The 22,713-nt window shown below is 36.5% G+C and overlaps 1 protein-coding gene across 1 annotated transcript; it reads right to left on the bottom strand.

The window, feature by feature from the left end:
- Positions 1 to 17,911: 17,911 nt before the first annotated feature.
- Positions 17,912 to 18,274, bottom strand: LOC122751132 (40S ribosomal protein S19-like). The gene has a single exon (XM_043998075.1). The coding sequence runs from the start codon at positions 18,272 to 18,274 to the stop codon at positions 17,912 to 17,914; it is 363 nt and encodes a 120-aa protein (XP_043854010.1).
- Positions 18,275 to 22,713: the final 4,439 nt, after the last annotated feature.

Below are 22,713 nucleotides of genomic sequence, written 5' to 3'. Positions count from 1 at the left end.
CTATTTGTATTCTTATTTTTCATCATTTCTTATGGTATAGTATCATCTGTATCTGTCTCTGTGTGTGTGTATATGTGTGTGTGTGTATGTATACATAAACAGACATACACACATCATGTGTACATGCATACATATATGCACACACATATACATATACATGCATATTCACAATTTGTTTAGCCATTTCCTAGTGATTGGATGGATGGGTTGTATCCATTTTTCCATTATTAATTAAGTTCTGGTTTTCCTTTAATGACATATATTGGTTTCATTTCAATGAGGGAAAAACAGTGGGTGAAAGGGTAGGTTTGAACTCATGTCCGCCTGAATCCAGGGCCAGTGTTTTATCCACTGCACCACCTTGCTGCCCCCCTAAACTCATATTTTTGTCTTACATTATTTTGATGTCTATTAAGACATCTCTTATTATTTTAACAACTTTGTTCTTTGGGCCTAATTTTGATATATTAATTGGCTCATAACTGAGAACTTTATCAACTTTCATTTTCTCTTTCATTAATATAGGCATTTCAGAATATAAAATTACTTTTTTGTTCAATTTTTTTCATTTATTTAGAATTTTATTTTCCCCAAATTACATGTAAAAATAATTTTAATGTCCATTTAAAAAACTTTGTGTTCTAAATTCTCTTCCTCCCTCCCCTCCCACTTAAGAACACAAGCAATTCAATATAAGTTATATATGTGTAGTTATGCCAAACGTTTCCACATTAGTCAGGTTGTGAAAGAAAACAGACAGAAAAAACTCAATAAAAAGAAATTTTAAAAATATATTTCAATCTGTATTCAGATATGATAAGTTCTTTCTTTGGAGATGGATCATATTTTTCATAAGTCCTTCAGAGTTGTCTTGGATAATTGTATTGCTGAGAATAGCTAAGTCATTAACAGCTGATCATCTTACTTTGCTGTTACTTTGTATATAGTATATCTCACTTTACATAAGCTCATATAAGACCCAGGTTTTTCTGAGAGCATCTTGCTCATCAGTTCTTACAGCATAATAGGGCTCCATCTGGGGGCAGCTAGGTAGTACAGTGGATGAAAAACCAGTCCTGTATACAGGAGTACCTGATTTCAAATCCAGCCTCAGACACTTGACACTTACTAGCTGTGTGACCCTGGGCAAGTCACTTAACCCTCATTGCCCTGCCAAAAAACCATAAAAACAAACCAAAAAAAGAAAAAAAAGTTTTCCTTTTCGGATCTCTTTCTGAAGGTGATTGGTGGATTCTTTCAATTTCTATTTTACCCTTTGCTTCTAGAATATCAGGGCAATTTTCCCTAACAATTTCTTGGAAGATGATATCTAAGCTCTTTCCTTGATCATGGTTTTCAGGTAGACCAATAATTTTCAAATTATCTCTCCTGGACTTATTTTCCAGGTCAGCAGTTTTCCCCAGAAGATATTTCACATTGCCCTCTATTTTTTTATTCATTTGGATTTGCTTTATTGTGTCTTGGTTTCTCATTAAGTAACTAGCTTCCATTTGGTCAATCCTAATTCTTAGGCAATTATTTTCATCAGAGAGCTTTTATACCTCCTTTTCCATTTGGCCAATTTGGCTTTTCAAGCTGTTGACTTTTTTCTCATGTCTTTCCTGTATCACCCTCATTTCTCTTTCCATTTTTTCCTCTACCTTTCTAACTTTATCTTCAAAGTCCTTTTTGAGCACCTCTATGGCCTGAGACCAATTTGTATTTTTCTTGGAAGCTTTAGATATAGGGGCCCTGATGTTGACATCTTCCTCTCAGGGTGCACCTCAATCTTCCTTGTCACCAAAGGAACTTTCTATTTTCCTCACCTTTCTGTGTCTGCTCATCTTGCTTTTCTTTTAAATGACTTTTAGCTCCTTAAAGTGGGGCACTGTTTTCAAGCTGCACTGTCCCAAGCTTCTGGTTTGTAGATGACCCCACACCAACTTCCTAATCAACCAGCTTTGTGTGTTGTGGTTGTCAGCTCTGATGAGCCTGTGCCCCTCCCCAACCTGGGCCACTGCTACTCAAGCCTACCTCCTGGTTCCCAGCAGGGTTGAAAAACCCAAGTTCTGCCTCATCACCAGCAGAGACCCCTGTAGTCTCCCTGCTGCCAAGGGCTCAGCCTTCTCACCAGACTGTGAGCTTAGTTCCAGATGACACTGGTACTTCAGCTGATTCAGTGGCTCTGGGGGTCTCCTTCTCTGGTAAGGCCTTCCTGGGACTGGATCTGTGTCAGCATGGCTGTGGGGTTGGGTCTGACTCTTGTCTCAGCACAGCAGCTCCCTCCTTCTGATGTTCCAATCCATTCTTGGTTAGAAGATGATTTCAGCACATTCTTCTGTGGGTTTTACTGCTCCTGGGATTGTCATATGGCATTATTTCGATGTTTTTTTCGAGCGATCATTGCTATAAGTATTTTTGTACATTTAAGTCCTTTAACTTTTTTGCTTTTTATCTCTCTTTTGGATACTGACCTAGTAATGGTATTACTAGGTCAAAAAGGATGCATGTTTTATAGCCCTTTGGTTATAATTCCAAATTGCACTATAGAATGTTTGAATCAGTTTACAACTCAAATAACAGTGCATCAGTGTCTCATTTTCCCCATATCTCCATCAACATTTGCATTTTCCTCTGTGGCCCTATTATTCAATCCAATAGGTATGAGGTAGTACCTCAGAATTGTTTTGACTTGCATGTTTCTAAGTAATAATGAGTTACAGCATTTTCTTCATATGGCTATAGATAGCTTTGATTATTTCATCTGAAAACTGTTCATATCTTTTGCTTACTTATTAATTGGGGAATGGCTCTTATTTTAACAACTTTGACTCAGTTCTCTATGTGTTTGAGAAATGAAGCCCCTGTCAGAGAAACTTGTTTCAAAATTTTATCACAGTTACTATTGCTAAGTGAATTTCTCTCCATCCTACAGCCTCCCCATGTCATTTACTCTATTCTCTATCTCCTGTCACCCTCTCTCTCCTCAAAGGTGTTTTGCTTCAGACTGCCCTTTTCAACAATCTGCCCTCCATTCTATTGCCCCCCCCCCCTTAATCTCCTTCTGCTCCTATTTTCCTGCAGATTTAGATAGATTACTAAACCCAATTGAGTTTATATGTTATTCTCTCTTTGAGCTAATTCTGAGGAGAGTAAAGTTCACTCCCTCCCTAGCACCTACCCCATCTTCCCTTCCACTCTATAAGCTTTTTATTACTTCTTTAATGTGAGATACTTTACCACATTCCACTTCTCCCTTTCCCTTACTCCCCATGCATCCCTTCCACCCCTTAATTTTATTATTATTTTTTTAAGAAACCATTCCTTCATATTCATCCCACACCTGTGCTCTCTGGCTAAACATAGTCCATTTAGCTAACTTAATGAGAAAGTTCTTATGAGTTGCAAGTTATTATCTTCCCATGAAGAAATGTAAACAGTTTAAACTTTTAATATCTCTTATGATTTATTTTTATTTACCTTTTTAGGGTTCTCTAGGGTCTTGTATTTGAAAGCCAAATTTTCCATTTAGCTCAGGTCTTTTCATGACAAATGCCTGAAAGTCCTCTCTTTCATTGAATTTCCATTTTCCCCCTGAAAGATTATACGCAATTTTGCTGGACAGGTGATTCTTTTTTGTAATCCCAGTTCCTTTGCCTTCTGGAATATCATATTCCAAACTCTTTGATCCTTTAAGATAGAAGCTGCTAGATCTTGGGTTATACTGACTGTGGCTCTACCATACTTGAATTGTTTCTTTCTGACTGTCAGAAAATTTTCTCCTTGACCTGAGAACTTTGAAATTTGGCTATAATATTCTTGGACATTTTAATTTTGGGATCTATTTCAGGAAGTGATCAGTGGATTCTTTCAATTTCCATTTTACCTTCTGCTTCTACAATATCAGGGCAGTTTTATCTGACAATTTCTTGGAAGATAATACCTAGGCTCTTTTTTTTTTTAGTGAGGCAATTGGGGTTAAGTGACTTGCCCAGGGTCACACAGCTAGTAAGTGTTAAGTGTCTGAGGCCTGATTTGAACTCAGGTACTCCTGACTCCAGGGCTGGTGCTCTATCCACTGTGCCACCTAGCTGCCCCACCTAGGCTCTTTTGTTGATCATGGCTTTCAGGTAGTACAATAATTTGAAATTATTTCTCCTAGATTTTTTTCCAAGTCAATTGTTTTTCCAATGAGATATTTCACTTCTTAAAAATTCTTTTGGTTTTGCTTTATTGTTTCTTGATTTTTCATAAAGGCATTAGCTTCCATTTGCTCAATCCTAATTTTTAAGGAGTTATTTTCTTCAGATAACTTTTATACTTCCTTTTCCATTTGGCCAATTCAGCTTTTCAAAGCATTCTTTTCCTCTTTTACCATTTAGCCTCATCTTTTCTTTATGTGTTAGTTTCTTCAGCATTTTTTGTGTCTCCTTTACAAAGCTGTTGACTTTTTTCATGATTTTCTTGCACTACTTTCATTTCTGTTTCCATTTTTCATCAACCTCTCTTACTTTATTTTCAAAGTTCTTTTTGAACCCTTCTGTGGCCTGACACCAATTCATATTTGTCTTGGGAGTTTGGGATCTGAGAGCTTTGACTTTGTCAACTTCTTCTGAGGGTGTATTTTGATCTTCCTTGGCACCATAGAAACTTTTTATGGTCAGCCTTTTTTCTTGTTTGCTCATTTTCCTAGCCTATTTCTTGACAGGTAAGGGAAAGTCACAGACTAATCTAATTTGAGAACCACTGGACACAAAGTTTTGCTGTCTTGTGAGATGTATGTACTGGGGTAGGGGTAAGGGCAGAGGTAACATGGGGCAAAATCCCACATGAAAGAAGCAGTAAAGGACTTATGAAGTGGGTGAAGAGCTAGGGGAGGAGCAGGGCAATAAATGAACTTTACACTTATCAGAATGGTCTCAAAGTCCTTATTCTCATCAGAGTTGGCACAAGGAAGGATTAATACTCACACCCAACTGGGAGGAGTAATCTATTTAAGATGGGCTGTAAATGAACATAACCCTCATCAGAATTTGCTCAGAGACCTTAATTTCATCAGAATTGGCTCAGGGAGGGAATAACATACACACTCAATTGGGTGGAGCAATCGCTCTAACCCTATAGGAAAATAGGAGGAGAAGGGGATAAAGAGGGAGGGGCAAAAGATGGGAGGGCATATTGGGAGAGGGGATAGTCAGAAGCAAATCCCTTTTGAAGAAGGAGAGGGTGAAAGAAGATAGATAATAGAGTAAATATCATGGGAAAGGGAATAGGATGGAGGGAAACAATTAACAATAGTAATTGTGAAAAAGAGAAAAGGGGGAAAATTGTACAAAAATATAGCAACTCTTTGTTGGATAAGAATTGGAAATCAAAGGGATATTCAGCAATTGGGGAATGACTGAAGAAGCTGTGATATATGATTGTAATGGAATATTAATGTGCTATAAGAAATGACAAGCAGGATGATTCCAGAAAAACCTGGAAAGACTCATATGAACTGATGTATAGTGAATGGGTATGATATTGTGCACAGTGACAGCAGTATTGTTCTATGAGCAATTGTGAATGACTTAACTACTCTCAGCAATACAATGATCCAAGATAATCCCAAGGAACTAATGATGAAGCATACTATCCACTCCCAGAGAAAGAACTGATATTGATTGAACACAGACTAAAAACACAAAACAAATCAAGAGCACTTGTGGATTGTACATATATAACCTAGATCAGATTGGTTGCTGTCTTGTGGAGAGGAGAGGAAAGGGAGGGAGTGGGAAAAATTTGGAACTCTAAATTTTATGAAAATGAATGTTGAAAACTACCATAACATGTAACTTGAAAAAATAAAATAGATGTTTGTTGAAAAAATAAATAAAGTGTGTCACTGTTTTCAGGGTGGAGGGTGCATTGTCCCAAGCTTCAGGGGGTTTGTATAGTTGTTTTCAGAGGTACTTATAGGAATTTGTAAGTTTTTAGTCCTTCCAAAGCAGTATGATTTAAGGAGAGGTATATTTACTACTCTCTTGGTCTGTGCTCTGGTCAGCAAGGAATCACATGCCTACGTTTTTGTACTGGAACTATGAACAGAGACCCATTCCACTTTGGCTTAAGGTCTAGTTTGCTTGTTCTCTTCCCCAATCTGGGGCTACTACCCAAGACTGTGACCTGTAACTGAGTATGGGAAAACAGAGTCCTCCCTCAGTGCTATCAAAGAGATCCCTGTTATTGCCTTCTGGCCAATTCTTTGATCCCTTTACAATTTATGGGCTGAGTTCCAGAAACAGTAGCTGCCACTTATGATTCAGAGGCTCCCAAGGCCTGCTCCTGGTTTGCTGAGACTGGGGCTGGGTCTGTGCTGGTAGGGCCTCTCCTTGCCTGTGCTCCATTCTCACCCTGGTACAATAGCACTTTCCTATTGACCTTGTAAGTTGTCTTTGGCTGGAAAATGATTTCACCCTGTCTTTTTCTTTGTTTTGTTGATCCAGGTATTGTCTTATGGCATTATTAGTAGGTATTTAGAAGGGTCTTGGGGGGAGCTCAGGCAAGTCACTGCTTTTCTTCCACCATCTTGGCTCTTCCCCACCCCAACTGTATTTTTTTTTAGGAATTGTTTCCTTCAGTCAATTTTTGCGCTTCCTTTTCCAAGCTGTTGATTCTTTTTCTGCCCATAATTTTCTTGTGTAACTCTCATTGCTCTCATTTCTTTTCCCATTTTTCTTCTACCTCTCTCATTTTGATTTTTAAAATTCTTTTTGAGCTCTTCCAAGAAAGCTTTTTTGTCTTGAGACCAATTCATCTTTACCATTGAAGCTTCATAATATTGTATTTTGCATAACATAGCATTTTGACAGTATTGTCCTCATTCAAGTTTTTCTTTTGGTCTTCCTTGTTGCCATAGATGCTCTCAATGATAAGTGTCCTTTTCTGTTTCTGTTTTTGTTTTTTAATAGAAATTTATTTTCTAAAATATATGTAAAAACAACATTTTAACATCAATTTTTTTTAAAACTTTGTGTTCCAACTTCTCTTCCCTCCTCCATTCCCATCCCCCACCCACAAGAACTCAAGCAATTCAAAATAAGTTATACATGAGTAGTCATGGAAAAATTCCCATATTGGCTAGTTGTGAGAGAAAACAGTCAAAAGAATCCAAAAGTTCAGATTAAGGAATTGTCAAAGAGGAAAAAAACCTTAAAAATGTGTTTCCATCTGTTTTCAGGTTCTATCAGTTCTTTCCCTGTAGATGGGCTGCAATCTTCATAAGTGTCCTTTCTATTTCTTACTCATATTATGGCTTATTTTTTTTTTTTTACTTTTAAAGTTGAGGTCTGATCCTGGGGCACAGGGGCCACTGATGTAATCTTCTTGTGCTGTGGCATAGGGGCCTGGTTATTGGATTTCTGCATTGGGACTTCTGTGGTTTTTGGAGTCCTCACCACCCTGGGCTTGTTCCCTGTGCTGAAAAGGCTTGGCCTAGTCATGCCTGTCCTGTGGGTGGTTCTCTAGCTTTCAGTTGGCCCTCTCAGACTGGGCTGGTGGGTCTCACAACTGGCCTGTTGTGCAATCATCCTGCTGAGCCAGGATCAAGGGGCCTCAGCTGCTGATTTGTAAAACTATTCTTTTTTTTTGGCAGTGCAATGAGGGCTAAGTGACTTGTGCAGGGTCACACAGCTAGTAAGTTCCAAGTGTCTGAGCCCAGATTTGAACTCAGGTCCTTCTGAATCCAGGGCCAGTGTTTTATCCACTGTGGCACCTATTTTTACATTTATTGTTGTTGTTGTTGTTGTTTTTGTACCACCTAGCTGCCCCCTCACCTGTTTATTTGTGCTCTGGCCAGGAGCCTCTTGCTGATTTGCCCAGATACCCTCCATGGTAAGCTGAGCTGTGCTGTATTTCCCTTTTTCCCAAGCAAGACTGATCTTTCCTGAATTATCTTCCAAATTATCTTAAATTGAAAAATTGTGTTTTTCTGTCTTTTTGTAGGTTCTGTAGTTCTAGAATTCATTTAGAGTCTTGATTTAATATTATTTCTGAGCGAAACTTGGGAGAGCTGAGGCAACTTCCTGGCTTCTCTCCACCATCTTGGCCTATAATCCCATATTTTCAAGAACCACTATTGCAACTCCAGATTTCCTTAGGTTTTGGTTCATTGTAGTACCATATGTATTTGCTTATAATCATTAAGATTTATGTAATGCTTTAAGTTTTGCAAAAAATTTTGTATACATTATCTCATTTGATCTTTATCTTTTGAAGAATCAAAATTTTAGATAATTTAATAGGCAAATGAGATATGCATGCATAAGCATGATTAAATTTTAGCCCTTTTTTAAAAAATGAAGATATACAGAAGAGTGCCATAAAATATTTTTTTCCAGTAATTGTATATTTTAAAGGAGTTATATCCAGCCTGCCCAACCATTACCCAGAGAATTTATAAAATCATCTAACTCATTAGGTAGATTATCTATGAAAGTATCATAGCAGTTCATGGACAAGAATAGTATGTGATAAGAAATTGTGGATGGATGGTTATGCTATGCATTTTGGAATGATTAGTCACCTTGATGAATTAATGGATTGACTGGTATATCAAGGACATAGTCTCCTCACAACTATTTATTCTTTGATCTTTCTAAAAATTCATCAAATATGAATGTAATGGAATACTATAGTGCTGTAAGAAATGATGGACCAACAGATTTCAGAAAATAAAAACAAAAAACTAAACTAAAAAGACTTAAATAAACTGATGCTGAGTGAAGTGAGCAGAACCAGGGGGAAATTGTACTTAGTAAGAGCAACATTATGTGATGATCATCTGTGAGAGACTTAGCTCTTCTTAGCAATACAATGATCCAAGACAATGCCAAAAAACTCCAGGTGGAAAATGCTCTTTACATCTAGAAAAATAATTATGGAGTCTGAATGCAGATAGCAGCATGCTATTTTTTTTGGGGGGGGGGCAGGGCAATGAGGGTTAAGTGACTTGCCCAGGGTCACACAGCTAGTACTTTTCAAGTGTCTGAGGCCAAATTTGAACTCAGGACCTCCTGAATTGAGGGCTTGTGCTTTATCTACTGTGCCACCAATTGTCACATTTATTATTTTTTTGTTTGTTTCTTTTTTGTGGTTTTTTTCCTTTTGTTCTGATTTTTTTCTCACAACATGACTAATGTGGAAATATGTTTAACATGATTGTACTATACAATGTATATCAGATTGCTTGCTGGTTTGGGGAGAGGGGAAAGAAGTGTGGGAGGAAAATTTAGAACTCAAAATCTTACAGAAATGAATATTGAAAACTATCGTTACATGTGTTAGAAAAAATAAAATAAAATTCTATTAAAATAATTTTTTAAAGTCCACCAAAATTGAAAATCTTATTTGTTCTCATTTAGATCTTTTATCACTGAGGATTTCTAGATTTTTTATACTTCTTGATATTTCTCAGTATTCAAAACACCACATAATTGCCATTGGAGTGCTAACTACAATGTCATGAAAAAAATGTTACCCTTGTTTTGAACCAAAAATGAAGGTAAATGATAGGATCAATTCTTACTTTGACCCTAATCTATCTACCATTCCCTCTTTGTTTCATGCAGTAGTGCTCAGTTGAAGCCATGCTGGAAGGAATATTATGATGCAATAATGTGACTAGTCTCATTACTTAGCTTTGTGCTTATGAACAAAAATACATTTATGCATATTTTGCCAACTTGTGTTTTGGCCAGGTGGAATAAAAGAGTGCTTTCCTAGGAATATAAGGAATAAATTTCTTAAACCTCACCTGTAACCCTAGGGCAGAAAAAAGTTGCTTTCAAGAAAGCAACTTATATGGCAACCTAAGTAGCCACTTTATCTCCCCTTTTCTGTATCTCTCCAAAGTGAAAGAAATGGGCATATGGAACAGTTGTTGATTTCCATTGTTAGGTAACATAATAAAACAAGAAGTAAAATTATTGTCAACATTTGCTACCTCTATTGATCTTTTCCCCTGCTCCCCTTTCCCTTCTTTTCCCTTCCATCCTCACTCCCTCCTGCCCTCCCATCCTCGCTTTCCCTTCCTCTCATTCCATCACTCTTTAACATTTCCTTTTTAAAATAAGATTTCATAGCTTTCATTAGGATTTGTGGTGAAATGATACAGAGAGAAAAAATAATCATAATATATACTACTGGAAGGGACTTTAAGTGTAATATGATCTAAATCCCTCCGCCCCCCCCCCCCCCATATTACTTATGAGGAAACAGAAACAGAAAGGACATTATTTTCCACAGGCCAAACAACTAGTAAGTGATAGAATTAGTATTCACACACAAAAAATTTAATTCCAAATTTAACATGTTCTCCCTTATACCAAATTTTCCACTTTTTGACTCCCTCATTTACTAGGGAAAAGTGATATTATTAGAAATCATTGAATGGCAAAGGATAGGCAGTGACTCCTCAGAGCTCTCCCCTAAATCCCTCCAAATCCCTTCAAATAATGCCATAAGACAATTCCTGGAGCAGCAGAATCCACAAAAGGATGGGGTGAGATCATTTCCCAGCCAAAGATGGCTTATAAGGTGCTCATGTATGGTCTGTTATACTGAGGTGAGAGTGGAGTGCAGATCCTGGTTGCACTAAACAGACCCAGCCTCAGACCCAGAGAACCAGGCCTCCAGAATCTTGGAATCAACTGAGGCAGCAGCTACTTCTGGAAATCAGGTCACAGACTAGTGATGGGGGTTGAATAGTTGGCCGGGGGGATATTGTAGGGGTCTTTGCTAGTGGAACTCTGTTGTGTTGCCTGTGCTCAGAACCAGGAAGCAGTCTTGAGTGGTAGCAACTCAGGTTTGAGAAGGGTGCAGGCCTTCTGGAGCTTTCAACCACAGTGAAACAGAATTCTGTTCCCAGGTTAAAGAGCAAACAGGCCTTTGGTTGCTTATAGATCAGGAGCACAGACTTGGGGAGTATAGAATGTGCCTATCCTTAAATTGTACCACCTGGGATGTCCTGAAGCTTTATACAATGTACTCTGGAAGCAGGGCCCCACTTTAATATTGAGAGAAAAGTCAAGAAATAGGATGGCAAAATGAGCAGACAGGAAGATCAAAATACACCCTCAGAAGAAGATAACAAAGTCAAACCTCCAACATCCAAAGCTTCGAAGAAAAATATGAATTGGTCTCAGGCCATGGAAGTTCTCAAAAAGGACTTTAAAGATAAGGTGAGAGATGTAGAGGAAAAAAATGGAAATAGAAATGAGAGTGATGCAGGTGGGTCATGAAAATAAAAGTCTACAGCTGGAAAAGTGAAATGGAAAAGGAGTTACAAAAACTCTCTGAAGATTGAGGGGCAGCTAGGTGGCACAGTGGATAGAGCACCAACCCTGGATTCAGGAGTACCTGAGTTCAAATCCGGTCTCAGACCCTTGACACTTACTAGCTATATGACCCTGGGCAAGTCACTTAACCCCAATTGCCTCACCAAAAAAAAAAAAAAGAATTAGGATTGAGCAAATGGAAGCTAATGCATTTATGAGAAATCAAGACACAATAAAGCAAAACCAAAAGCATGAAAAAATATAGGACAATGTGAAATATCTCCTTGGAAAAACAGCTAACCTGGAAAATCGATCCAGGAGAGATAATTTGAAAATTATTGGACTATCTGAAAGCCATGATAAAAAAAAAAAAAAAGAGCTTAGACATCATATTCCAAGAAATTATCAGGGAAAATTGCCCTGATATTCTAGAAGTAGAAGGTAAAATAGAAATGGAAAGAATCCACCAATCACCACCTGAAACAGTTCCCAAAATCAAAACGTGCAAGAATATTATAGCCAAATTCCAGAGCTCTCAGGTTAAGGAGAAAATATTCTGACACTCAGAAAGAAACAATTCAAGTATGGTGGAGTCACAGTCAGGATAACCCAAGATCTAGCAGCTTCTATCTTAAAGGATCAAAGAGCTTGGAATATGATATTCCAGAGGGCAAAGGAACTGGGATTACAAAAAAGAATCACCTATCCAGCAACACTGATTATAATCTTTCAGGAGGAAAATGGGAATTCAATGAAAGAGAGGACTTTCAGGCATTTGTCACGAAAAGACCTGAGCTGAATGGAAAATTTGGCTTTCAAATACAAGACCCTAGAGAAACATAAAAAGATAAACACATAAAAAGAAATCACAATGGATATTAAAAGATTAAACTGTTTACATTCCTACATGAGGAGATGATACTTGTAACTTATAAGAACTTTCTCATTATTAGAGCAGATGGATGGAGTATATTTAGACAGAGGGCACAGGTATGAGTTGAATATGAAGGAATTATATCTTTAAAAAATAACATTATGGGATGAAGGAGGAATGTACTAGTAGAAAGGGAAAGGGAGAGGTTGAATGGGGAGTAAAGTATCTCACATAAAAGAAGCAAGAAAAAGCTTATTGAGTGGAGTGGAAGATGGGGGGAGGTTCAGGGGAATTAGTGAGCCTTATTCTTATCACATTTGGCTCATGGAGGGAATAACATACACACTCAATTGGGAATCTAACTCTGCCGGAAAGTAGGAGGGGAAGGGAATGATGGGAGAGGTGTGAGAGAAGGGAAGGCAGATTGGGGGAGGGGGCAGTCAGAAGCAGAACGCTTTTGAGGAAGGATAGTGTGAAAGAAGATAGAAAATAGAGTAAATATCATGGAGTGGGAATAGGATGGAGGGAAACACAGATAGCAATAGTAACTGTGAAAAAATTTTGAAGCAGAGGCAAGAGCAATATAAGATTGTGATGAATGATTGATTGAATGACTGATTAATGATGATTGGATGAAGATGAGGATTGATTGATAATGATGATTGATGATGATAATAAAAATGTATGGTGCTTACTTTCCTGGGCTATTGTGAAGAAAATTCTTTGTCGGGTATGAGGTACTATATAAATGTTATCTGTTACTGTTGTAGCAAAAATCAACCTCATGGGTTTATTGTAAGGAAATATCTCTTTAAATTACTATATAAATGTAGTTTACTTTGAAAAATGATGATCAAGATGCTATCAGAAAATTCTGGAAAGAACTACATGAGTTGATGCAGAGTGAAATATCCTCTATACAGAATAACACTAATATTTTAAGATGATCTGCTGTGAATGACTAGGTTATTTTCAGCAATGCAATGATCCAAGACAACTCTGAAGGACTTATGAAAAATATAATCCATCTACAGAGAAAGAACTAATGGCATCTGAATACAGATTGAAGCATAATTTTTTTGTTAGTTCTTTTAAGTGAAGGTTTGTTTTTGTCTGTTTCCTTTCACAACTTGGCTAATGTGGAAATGTTTTGCATGACTACTCATGCACAACTTAAATTGAATTGCTTGAGTTCTTGGTGGTCAGGATCTGGGGAGGGAAGGAGGAAGAGAATTTGAACATTTTAAAAAAATTGATGTCAAGGGCAGCTAGGTGGTGCAGTGGATAAAGCACTGGCCCTGGATTCAGGAGTACCTGAGTTCAAATCCGGCCTCAGACATTTTATACTTACTAGCTGCATAACCCTGGGCAAGTCACTTAACTCCCATGGCCCTGCCAAAAAAAATTGATGTCAAATTTTGTTTTTACATGTAATTTGGGAAAAATTCTAAATAAAATATTAGAGAAATCATCTTTAATAATATACTAATGGATCTGGAACTGGCTAAGAAATAGTGGTGAATCAGTGGAATAGGTTAAGTACAATTTATATTATAGTAAATGACCACAGTAATCTAATAAATGATAAAGCCAAAGATCCAAGGTTTTGGAAGAAAAACTCATTTGACAAAAAATGCTGGGAAGACTGTAATAAAATATGGTAGAAACTGGGTATAGACCAGTATATCACACAGTATACCAAGATAAAGTCAAAATGGGCATATGATTTACACATAAGAGGTAAAACATAAGCAAATTTAGAGAGTATGGAATAGTTTATGTGCCAGATTTATGAATAAAGGAAGGATTTAGGACCAAAGAAGATATGGAGAACATCACAAAATGTTAAATAGATTATTTTGATTATAAAAATTAAAAAAAAGTTTTTGTACAAACAAAACTAATGCAACAACAAAAGACTGGGAAAAATTGTAACAAGTATCTCTGATACAGAACTTATTTCACAAATATACAAAGAACTAAGTCAAATTTATAACAATACAAGTCATTACCCAATTGATTATAGTCAAAGGACATGAACAGGAAGTTTTTAGACAAAGAAATAAAATGTATTTATACTCATATGAAAAAGGCTATAAATTACTATTGATTAGAGAAATGCAAATTAAAACAACTCTGAGATACCACCTCACACATATCATATTGACTAATATGACAGACAAAATAAAATGTTGGATATTGGAGAAAATATGGGAAAACTGTTATACTAATGCACCATTGGTGGTGTTTTGAATTGATTCAACCATTCTGGACAGCATTTTGTATTGTGCTTAAAGGGCTAGAAAGCTCTGCATATACTTTGACCCATAAATACCACTCTTAGGACTTATCTCAAAAATATAAAAAAAGTGGGGGAAGACCTATTTGTACAAAAATATTGATAGCAGCTCTTTTTGTGGTAGCTCAGAATTAGAAATTGAAGGGATTCCCATCAGTTAGAGAATGGCTAAACAAACTGTGCTGTATGATTATGATGGAATATTATTGTGGTATAAGAAATGACAGACATGATAATTTCAGAAAATCTAAAAAGACTTAAGTGAACTGATGCACAGTGAAGTGAACAGAACCAGGAGAATGGTGTACAAAGTAACAACAATATTGTTTGATCAAGAACTGTGAATGACAGTTATTCTCAGAAATACAATGATCCTATTGTTGTTTGTCCTTCATTTGCAGAGAGGACCATGGCATTGGGAGATGAAGTCAAATCTTTCAGTGAATTGGATTTAAATGAGGAAGGACTGTGCAGAGTCACCAGCTTATTCTCTCTTCCAGAGCCATCTGGGTCCAGTGGCAAGATATATATCAGGATGACTGGAGATGGCCCCAGATGTTTGAGGCATTGAAGGTTAAGTGACTTGTCCAGGGTAACACAGCCAGTAATTGTCAAGTGTCTGATGTCAGATTTGAACTCTGGTTCTCCTGACTCCTGGGCCAGTGCTCTATCCACTGTGCCACCTAGCTGCCCCAAGACAATCCCAAAGGATTAATGATAAAACATACTATCCATTTATAGAGATAGAACTGATATTGTTTGAACACAGACTGAAGCATGCTATTTTTCTTTCATTCTGTCTTTTACTTTTCCTTTTATTCAAGTCTTCTTGAACAAAATTAAAACTATGGAACTGTTTTATATAATTGCATATGTATAACCTATATCTGATTGCTTACTGTCTCAGGGAAGGATTGATAGAATTTGGAACTCAAAACTTTTAAAGATGTTTTAAAACATGTTAAAAGAAAGAATGTACTAATGGAAAATAATGTGGTGGATGTGAGGAAAAATAAACTTCCTAATTCCACGTATGTGCATTGTGGGAAGGGCCATACAAATATTGCCAAGTTAACTCATTTTCATATTTGTTGACTTTATAGTCAGTCTATGATTTGAAATTTACATTAAGACTGCAATATCCTTGCCACCTCTTTCTCTTTGTCAAGTTGAGGGAGCATTTACTTAGTACCTGCTGAGTGCTGGCACTATGCTAAATGCTGGTGTGGCATAGGATGTCACGAGGACCATCCATGCCCTCATAGAACTTGCATTCTACCCTCCTCCTCTTGATTATGATTCTACCCTTCCCCTGTAGGTAGGGGTATCAAGGAAGATAAAATCGCCCCGTGTTGCTGGAAATCAGGGTCAGCAAAAAAAAAAATTAAAAAAGAAAGAAAGAAAGAAAAAGAATATTTGTAATACATTGCCTGTCAAAGGAAGCTATATTATTATGAATTGCTTGAAGCATTATGGCATATTGGATGGAAGCCTGTACTTATAATTATGAAGACTTTGATTCAAATCCTTTTATAACATATATTATTTGAGAGACCATGGGCATTGGTGGCACTCCTGGATATGGCTGTATACTTTGTGGAAAAGAAACAGATACACTTGGCTCCTTCTCAGTAGGGTGGGGGGTGGCTAGGTGTCTCAGTGGAAAAAGCACTAGCCCAGGATTCAGGAGGCCCTGAGTTCAGATCCGGCCTCAGACACTTGACACTAGCTGTGTGACCATGGGCAAGTTACTTAATCCTTATTGCCCTGCCCCCCCCCCCAAATGTGATGCTGGATAACTATAATAACCTGGTCAACCTTACAGCTTTGCAGTTTTTTAAACCAGAAAAGATTAGTTGGAAAGAAAGAACGAGCCCTGACATCATATTTCTTTCTTTCTTTTTAAAAATATTCATTTGAACTTAAATATAAAAAGACAAAAAAGGAACATTTCCATGTAAACAGCACAACATAAGAAGAGGATTTGATATAAAACCATGAATTTCCATTTCATATCATTTACTTTTTCTTTGAAAAAAATCTATGTAATCAACACTACATATCATTTTCAAAGCTGCCCTGATTTTCTGTGCTTCTTTCTAAGTTTTCTTTTGTTCTCTGCTATGCACTTTTTTCTCCCTCCCTCCCTGCACCCTAGAGAAAGCTATCATTAGACACATATGTAAAATCATACCATACATACATTTAATTTTCAGTTCTTTCTATAGTTGTAGATAGCCTCTTCCTTTCTAGTTGATTTGAGTATAATAACTCAAAATGATTTACTCATTCAAAGTGGTTTTTAGAACAATATTGCTGTTCCTATGTATAATGTTCTCTTGGTTCTTCTCATTTAACTCTTCATTATTTCATTCAAATCTTTCCATGTTTTTCTAAAATGAAGTAGCTATTGATTTCTTGCCACACTGTAGTATTCCAACACAATCATATACCACAACTTGTTTAATAATTCCCCAGTTGACAGGCATTCTCTTAATTTCCATTTCTTTGTCACCACAAAGGTAGCTGGTATAAATATTTTATAACAAGTTCTTTTCTTTTTTCCTAATCGCCTTGGGAAACAGACATAATACTAGCATTTCTGGGTCAAAGAGCACACACAGTTTTTTTGTTTTGTTTTGTTTTGTTTTTTTAGTGAGGCAATTGGGGTTAAGTGACTTGCCTAGGGTCACACAGCTAGTAAGTGTTAAGGGTCTGAGGCCGGATTTGAACTCAGGTACTCCTGACTCCAGGGCCAGTTCTCTATCCACTGCACCATCTAGCTGCCCCTGCACACACAGTTTTATAACACTTTTTGCGTAATCTCAAATTGTTCTCCAAAATGTTTGGATCAGTTCACACTTCCACCAAGAGTGAATTAAAATCAATTTTTCCACATCCCCTCCAATATTTGCTACTTTCCTCTTCTATCATTTTAGCCCATCTGATAGGTTTAAAATGATATCTCAAAGTTCTTTTAACTTGCATTTCTCTAATCAATAGTGATTTAAAGCATTTTATATGACTTTATGTAATTTTTATTTCTTTGTCAAAAAAAACAAAACTGCCTGTTCAAATCCTCTTACCATTTGTCAGCTGGGGAATGACTCATGTTCTTATAAATTAGACAAAGTTCTTTATATATTTGAGATATGAGACCTTTATTTGAGAAACTGTCTTTAATTTTTCCCAATTATCTATTTTCCTTCTAATCTTGGCTATATTGATTTTATTTGTCCAAACCTTTTTTAATTTAATGTAATCAAAATTATCTATTTTGTACCACAAAATATTCCCTATCTTTTGTTTCTTCATAAATTGTTCTCTGCATAAATATGGTAGATAATACATTCTATGTTCTAATTGTTTTTTCTTTATGAACAAGGGAATTTATTAGTGAATCCGGTGTGGTCTGTCCTAATGCTTCTTCTTGGCAGCAGCCACCTGTCTGGCAATTCTGTCCAGGTTTTTCATTCCCTGATGTGTAAGCTTCTGACCCCAATCCTGGTCCTTCTCCACCATCTTGAGGCCTTCCAAGGCCCTGACTTTTTCAACAAGGCCTTCCAGGGCCTGTAGGATCCTTTGGGTCTCACTCTTGGTGCCTCTGCTGAAGTGACTGGTCATGACTCTGTTTTGCTGGTGCCCTCCATTGATGTTGGTCATGGATCGCACCCCTTCACTGCCTGGGAGGTAAAAGTGGCCGGTGGTGGAGGCAGCCCGGGTGTAGAACCAGTTATCATCATAGGGAGCCATCTCCCAATGTTTGGCCAGTTTGACCATGTCCACCCATTTGGGGACTTTCGGGCTTCCCTGACTCCTGCTGGTTCACATCTTTCACTGTGACTATGGCATTCTGAGGACTCTGAGTGGCCAGCCAGGGGAAATAAAATTTTCTTATGCTTACCTTTTCTTATGTTCATTTTTCATGCCTGTGTATCTGTCATATATCCATTTTGACCTTATATTGGTAAATGGTGTAAGATATTGATCTATGTCCAATTTCTGCCAGTTCGCTTTCCAGTTTTCCCAACATTTAAAAACCAAATAATGAATTTTATCCCCAAAGATTAAATCTTTATATTTGTCAATTAGAAGGTTACTATAATAATTTACTACTCTATATTGTGTCTACTCTTCCACTGATCTACCATTGTATTTCTTAGTCAGTATCAGATGTTTTTGATGATTACTGGCTTATAGTTTGAGATCTCATATTCCTAAACCTCTTTCCTTTACATTTTTTCATTATTACATTGATATTCTTGACCTCATCTTCTTCAAAATGAATTTTGTTTTAAATTTTTCTAGTTAAATAAAACAATTTTGGGGTAATTTAATTGGGATGGTATTGATTAAAAATATTAATTTAGGTAAAATTGAGATTTTTGGTTTTTGGCTCTGACTATCCATGGATAATTATTATTTCTCAGGTTATTTAAATCTGATTTTATTTGTATAATAGACAACATATTTACAGAAACTATAAAGGAAAACTTTTATATCCTAAAAGCAGAGGGTAAAGTAGAAATTCAAAGAATTCACTTATCATCACTTGAAAAAGATACCAAAATGAAAACTCGCAAGAGTATTAACACCAAATTATAGGACTTCAAGGTCAAAGAGAAAATATTTCAAGTAGCCAGAAAAAATCATTCACATATCCAGATAAAAAGAAGAGGAAAGAGAATACTAAAATAATCTGCTAGAAAAATGAAATTGAAGAAATAATAAATGAGTTCCCTAAGGAAAAAAAAATTCAGTATCAGGTAGATTTACAAATGAATTCTACCATATATTTAAGGAACCATTATTCCCAATACTATATAAACTTTTTGAGAAAATAGGGAAGGAGTCATATGCCATTCCTTTTGTGACACAAATATGGCTTTGAGACTGAAATCAGGAAGAGTGAAAACAGAGAAAGAAAACTATAGACCATTTTTCCTAATTAATATTAGAGCAAAAATTTTAATTAAAATACTAGCAAGGACACTATAGAAATATATCAGGAATATTATAATCAATGACCAACTGGAATTTATACCAGGAATGTAGGGCTGGTTCAATATTAAAACAACAACAACAACAATAAGCACAATTGATCATATCAATAACAAAACCAACAAAAATCATATGATTATATCAATAGGTGAAGAGAAAAAGCTGACAAAGGAAAGGAGGGAGATAATTTGAAATTCACAATTTAAATAAATTGTAAAAAATTTTTAAAAATGTAATAGGGAAATGGTTACCAAAGTAAATAAAAGTATATCAAATCCAGTTTTCACTCAAATGCTAGATGAATGAATAAATGAATGTAACCAAAGTAAAGTGAGACAAAATGATAAACTCATCTTTGTTAGGAAGAAATAACAAAAGAAAATATTCCCTCTTATCTATCTATTAGATGATTCAAGGCCTCTATCACACCTCATTTCTCCAGTTGCTAGTGGTTTCCCTCTTAATAAATGCATAATGAATGAATAAGTACACATTAACATGAGATATAAAGGAAGATGAGGAGAAAGAAGAGGGTGAAGCGGAGGGGGAGGGGGAGAGGAAGAAAAAGGAGAAAGAAGAGAAGGAGGAGGAAGAGGAGAAGCAGGAAGAGGAGGAGGAGGGGGAGAAGAAGAAAAGGAAGAAGAAGAAGAAGACAAAAGACAGAAAGAACAGTGTTGGGGCAACTAGGTGGTGCAGTGGATAGAGCACCGGCCCTGGAGTCAGGAGTACCTGAGTTCAAATCCGACCTCAGACACTTAATACTTACTAGCTGTGTGACCCTGGCCAAGTCACTTAACTCCAATTGCCTCACTAAAAACAAAACAAAACAAAACAAAACAAAACAAAACACTGTTATACTCTACTGGTAGCTATGCACTTAGACTGTATGGAGAGGTTTGGTATAAGGAAATAAATGTGAGCAAAATCCATTTCAAGTTAAAATGATTCTTTGGAAGAGATATTGGGCTCCACCAACAAACAAGATATTATTTTCGCAGTATTGGTAGAAGGAAAGATAGTAGAATGGGCTAGTGGTTAGACTCCTTTCCCCTAAAGAAAAGAGAAACATCTTTCCCCCATTATGATATCAGACTTCACCATATAATTATGGCAAGGATGGCTTCTTCCATGCTTGTGTGAGAATTCTACAGATAGGATCATTGTTGTAATGGGATGGTATAGGAAGGGACTGAGTATGATGAGGCCTAAGTGTGCCTTAGGGACCGTTAAAGAAGCAATAGCAGAGTTCTCTCTCATATGTGACTTGCTTTTACTTTCTCTGCCTCTTTTATGGACTGGTCATTATAGTAGCAGCCCACTAATCATGGTAATGGCTGGTATTAGGATACTTAATGTTGTCCTCTACTAACTACCCAAGTCTAGTTATTTAATTGGCTCTCATTGGCTAAGTACAGACATAGCAGATAGGGGGCCTCTGTTATAAATATTAGAGCTGAAGCAATCTTTGATAGTATCTGGATAACTGGAAAATTCAGATCATGATTGAAGATTGGAGTTGGGACTGGAAGTTGGGAATTTTTTATTTCAAAGAAGCATCTAGCTTTATAATAATAGAAGGTTTTCTCCTTAGTTTATGACACATACACTAAGCTCTTTCTACTTCAATATATTTAAGAAAATAACTCAATAATTGAACTTCTCCCAGAAACCTGGGAATGGAGACCTCTGAATCATTTTTCAAACATAAAGAATTTTTATATATTCTAATTTTTAAGCTAGTCCTATTATTTCATTGGTGTAAGGAGATGAATAATAAGGAGCTTCTACAAATATATATCAATACCTTTTCTGTGACTTAGAGAAAATTATTTGAGGCCATTGAGAGATTTGAGGAGTTACACATTATCACAGACAGTATATTTCAGAAGCAGAAATTGAACCCAGGTTTTCATAACTCCAAGGGAAATGCCTATAATATGTGGCTATTTATTTTGTTTCTCTTTGCTTTTTAAAATAAATATCAAGTGAGAATACATAGAACAAAGGCCAGGGATGGGCACTGTTAGGGCTCTTACCATTTATCATGAGATAAATTAATCTTCCCAATATACAGTATTGCTGAAGCTCTACTACCCGTTATAAAATGTCTGTTTTTTTTAGATTGGTTATATAGAGGATTAAATTATTTCCCCTATGTACACAGTGTTGTACATGGAGAAACTTTCATGAGAACACAAAATGCCTATAAAGTAGAAATTATCCTTCTCCTATGATGCCAGTGTTAGGTGGGACTTTTACTCTACTACTAATGAACAATAGAGGGTCCCCAAGCCAGAATATGAAGTTGGTATTTGGTTCAAGTCCATGAAGAGATGACAGGACAATTTAAAAAACTCATTTCACCTGTGCCTTATGAGCCAAAGTCTCTTACTTCTTATTGACCCAATCTACTGTGAACTTGATAAAATGGGGAATATGTGTATCAATCAAGGGAATACCCTAAAGGGTAGATTATAGCACAGTACCATCAATGTTTATTATTGTCTTGGTGTTGTGGGAAGTCTCTTGTTTATAGAACTTTAAGATGGAAAAGACATATGAGATTTTCCAGGCTTACATAATCATTTCTGAAAGAATGAGCATAGAAAACCTTACAGGTAAAGAAGAACATTAGAAATTGATAATTTTGAGTCTTTGTACAATAAAATTCATGTAAAGAAATTATCTCTCTGGGAAGTAACAGTGTTATGTGGGGTTAATTTCTCTTTGAAAAACAAATAAACAAACAAGTCTTTACAGAAATGGATGAAGCCTCAGTAGCAACCTGTCTCAACAAAGGACTTTGCTGCTTAATTTGCTGATAAAATGGAGCCCAATTGCCATGCATTCCTCTTTTCCCCTACTCTGTGTCTCAAAGCTTCTCTACATCTTTTCTCATTATCTTCTTCTTCATTACTATTGTCAAGGAGGAAGTGAGTCGTCTTGCCAATGTCAACTCCCCTATTTTTGCCTTGGATGTCATCTCTTCCAGCATCTTCTGGGAGTTTGCAATCTTCATCATTCCCTTTCTTTCCCCTTCAATCTCATTAGCTCTACTGCCTCCAATTGTGCTCAATGGGGAATGAGGAAAACCCCATTCTTCAAAATATTCACTTGATCTTGCCACTTGCTCAAGCTATTGCCGTATATGTCATCTTCCTTTGATAATCAAACTTCAATAAATTGTCCTCTGAAAAAGTTACCTCACCTTCTAATAT

The sequence above is a fragment of the Dromiciops gliroides genome, chromosome 1 (assembly GCF_019393635.1).
Source record: "Dromiciops gliroides isolate mDroGli1 chromosome 1, mDroGli1.pri, whole genome shotgun sequence".
Classification (NCBI taxonomy): Eukaryota; Metazoa; Chordata; class Mammalia; order Microbiotheria; family Microbiotheriidae; genus Dromiciops; species Dromiciops gliroides.
The sequence above is the reverse complement of the archived record's forward strand: the minus strand, read 5'-3'. Positions and strand labels throughout refer to the sequence as shown.

Bases quoted from the DNA above. Each gene is read 5' to 3' on its own strand.
- LOC122751132 (XM_043998075.1), bottom strand. From the start codon at position 18,274: ATGGTCAAACTGGCCAAACATTGGGAGATGGCTCCCTATGATGATAAC.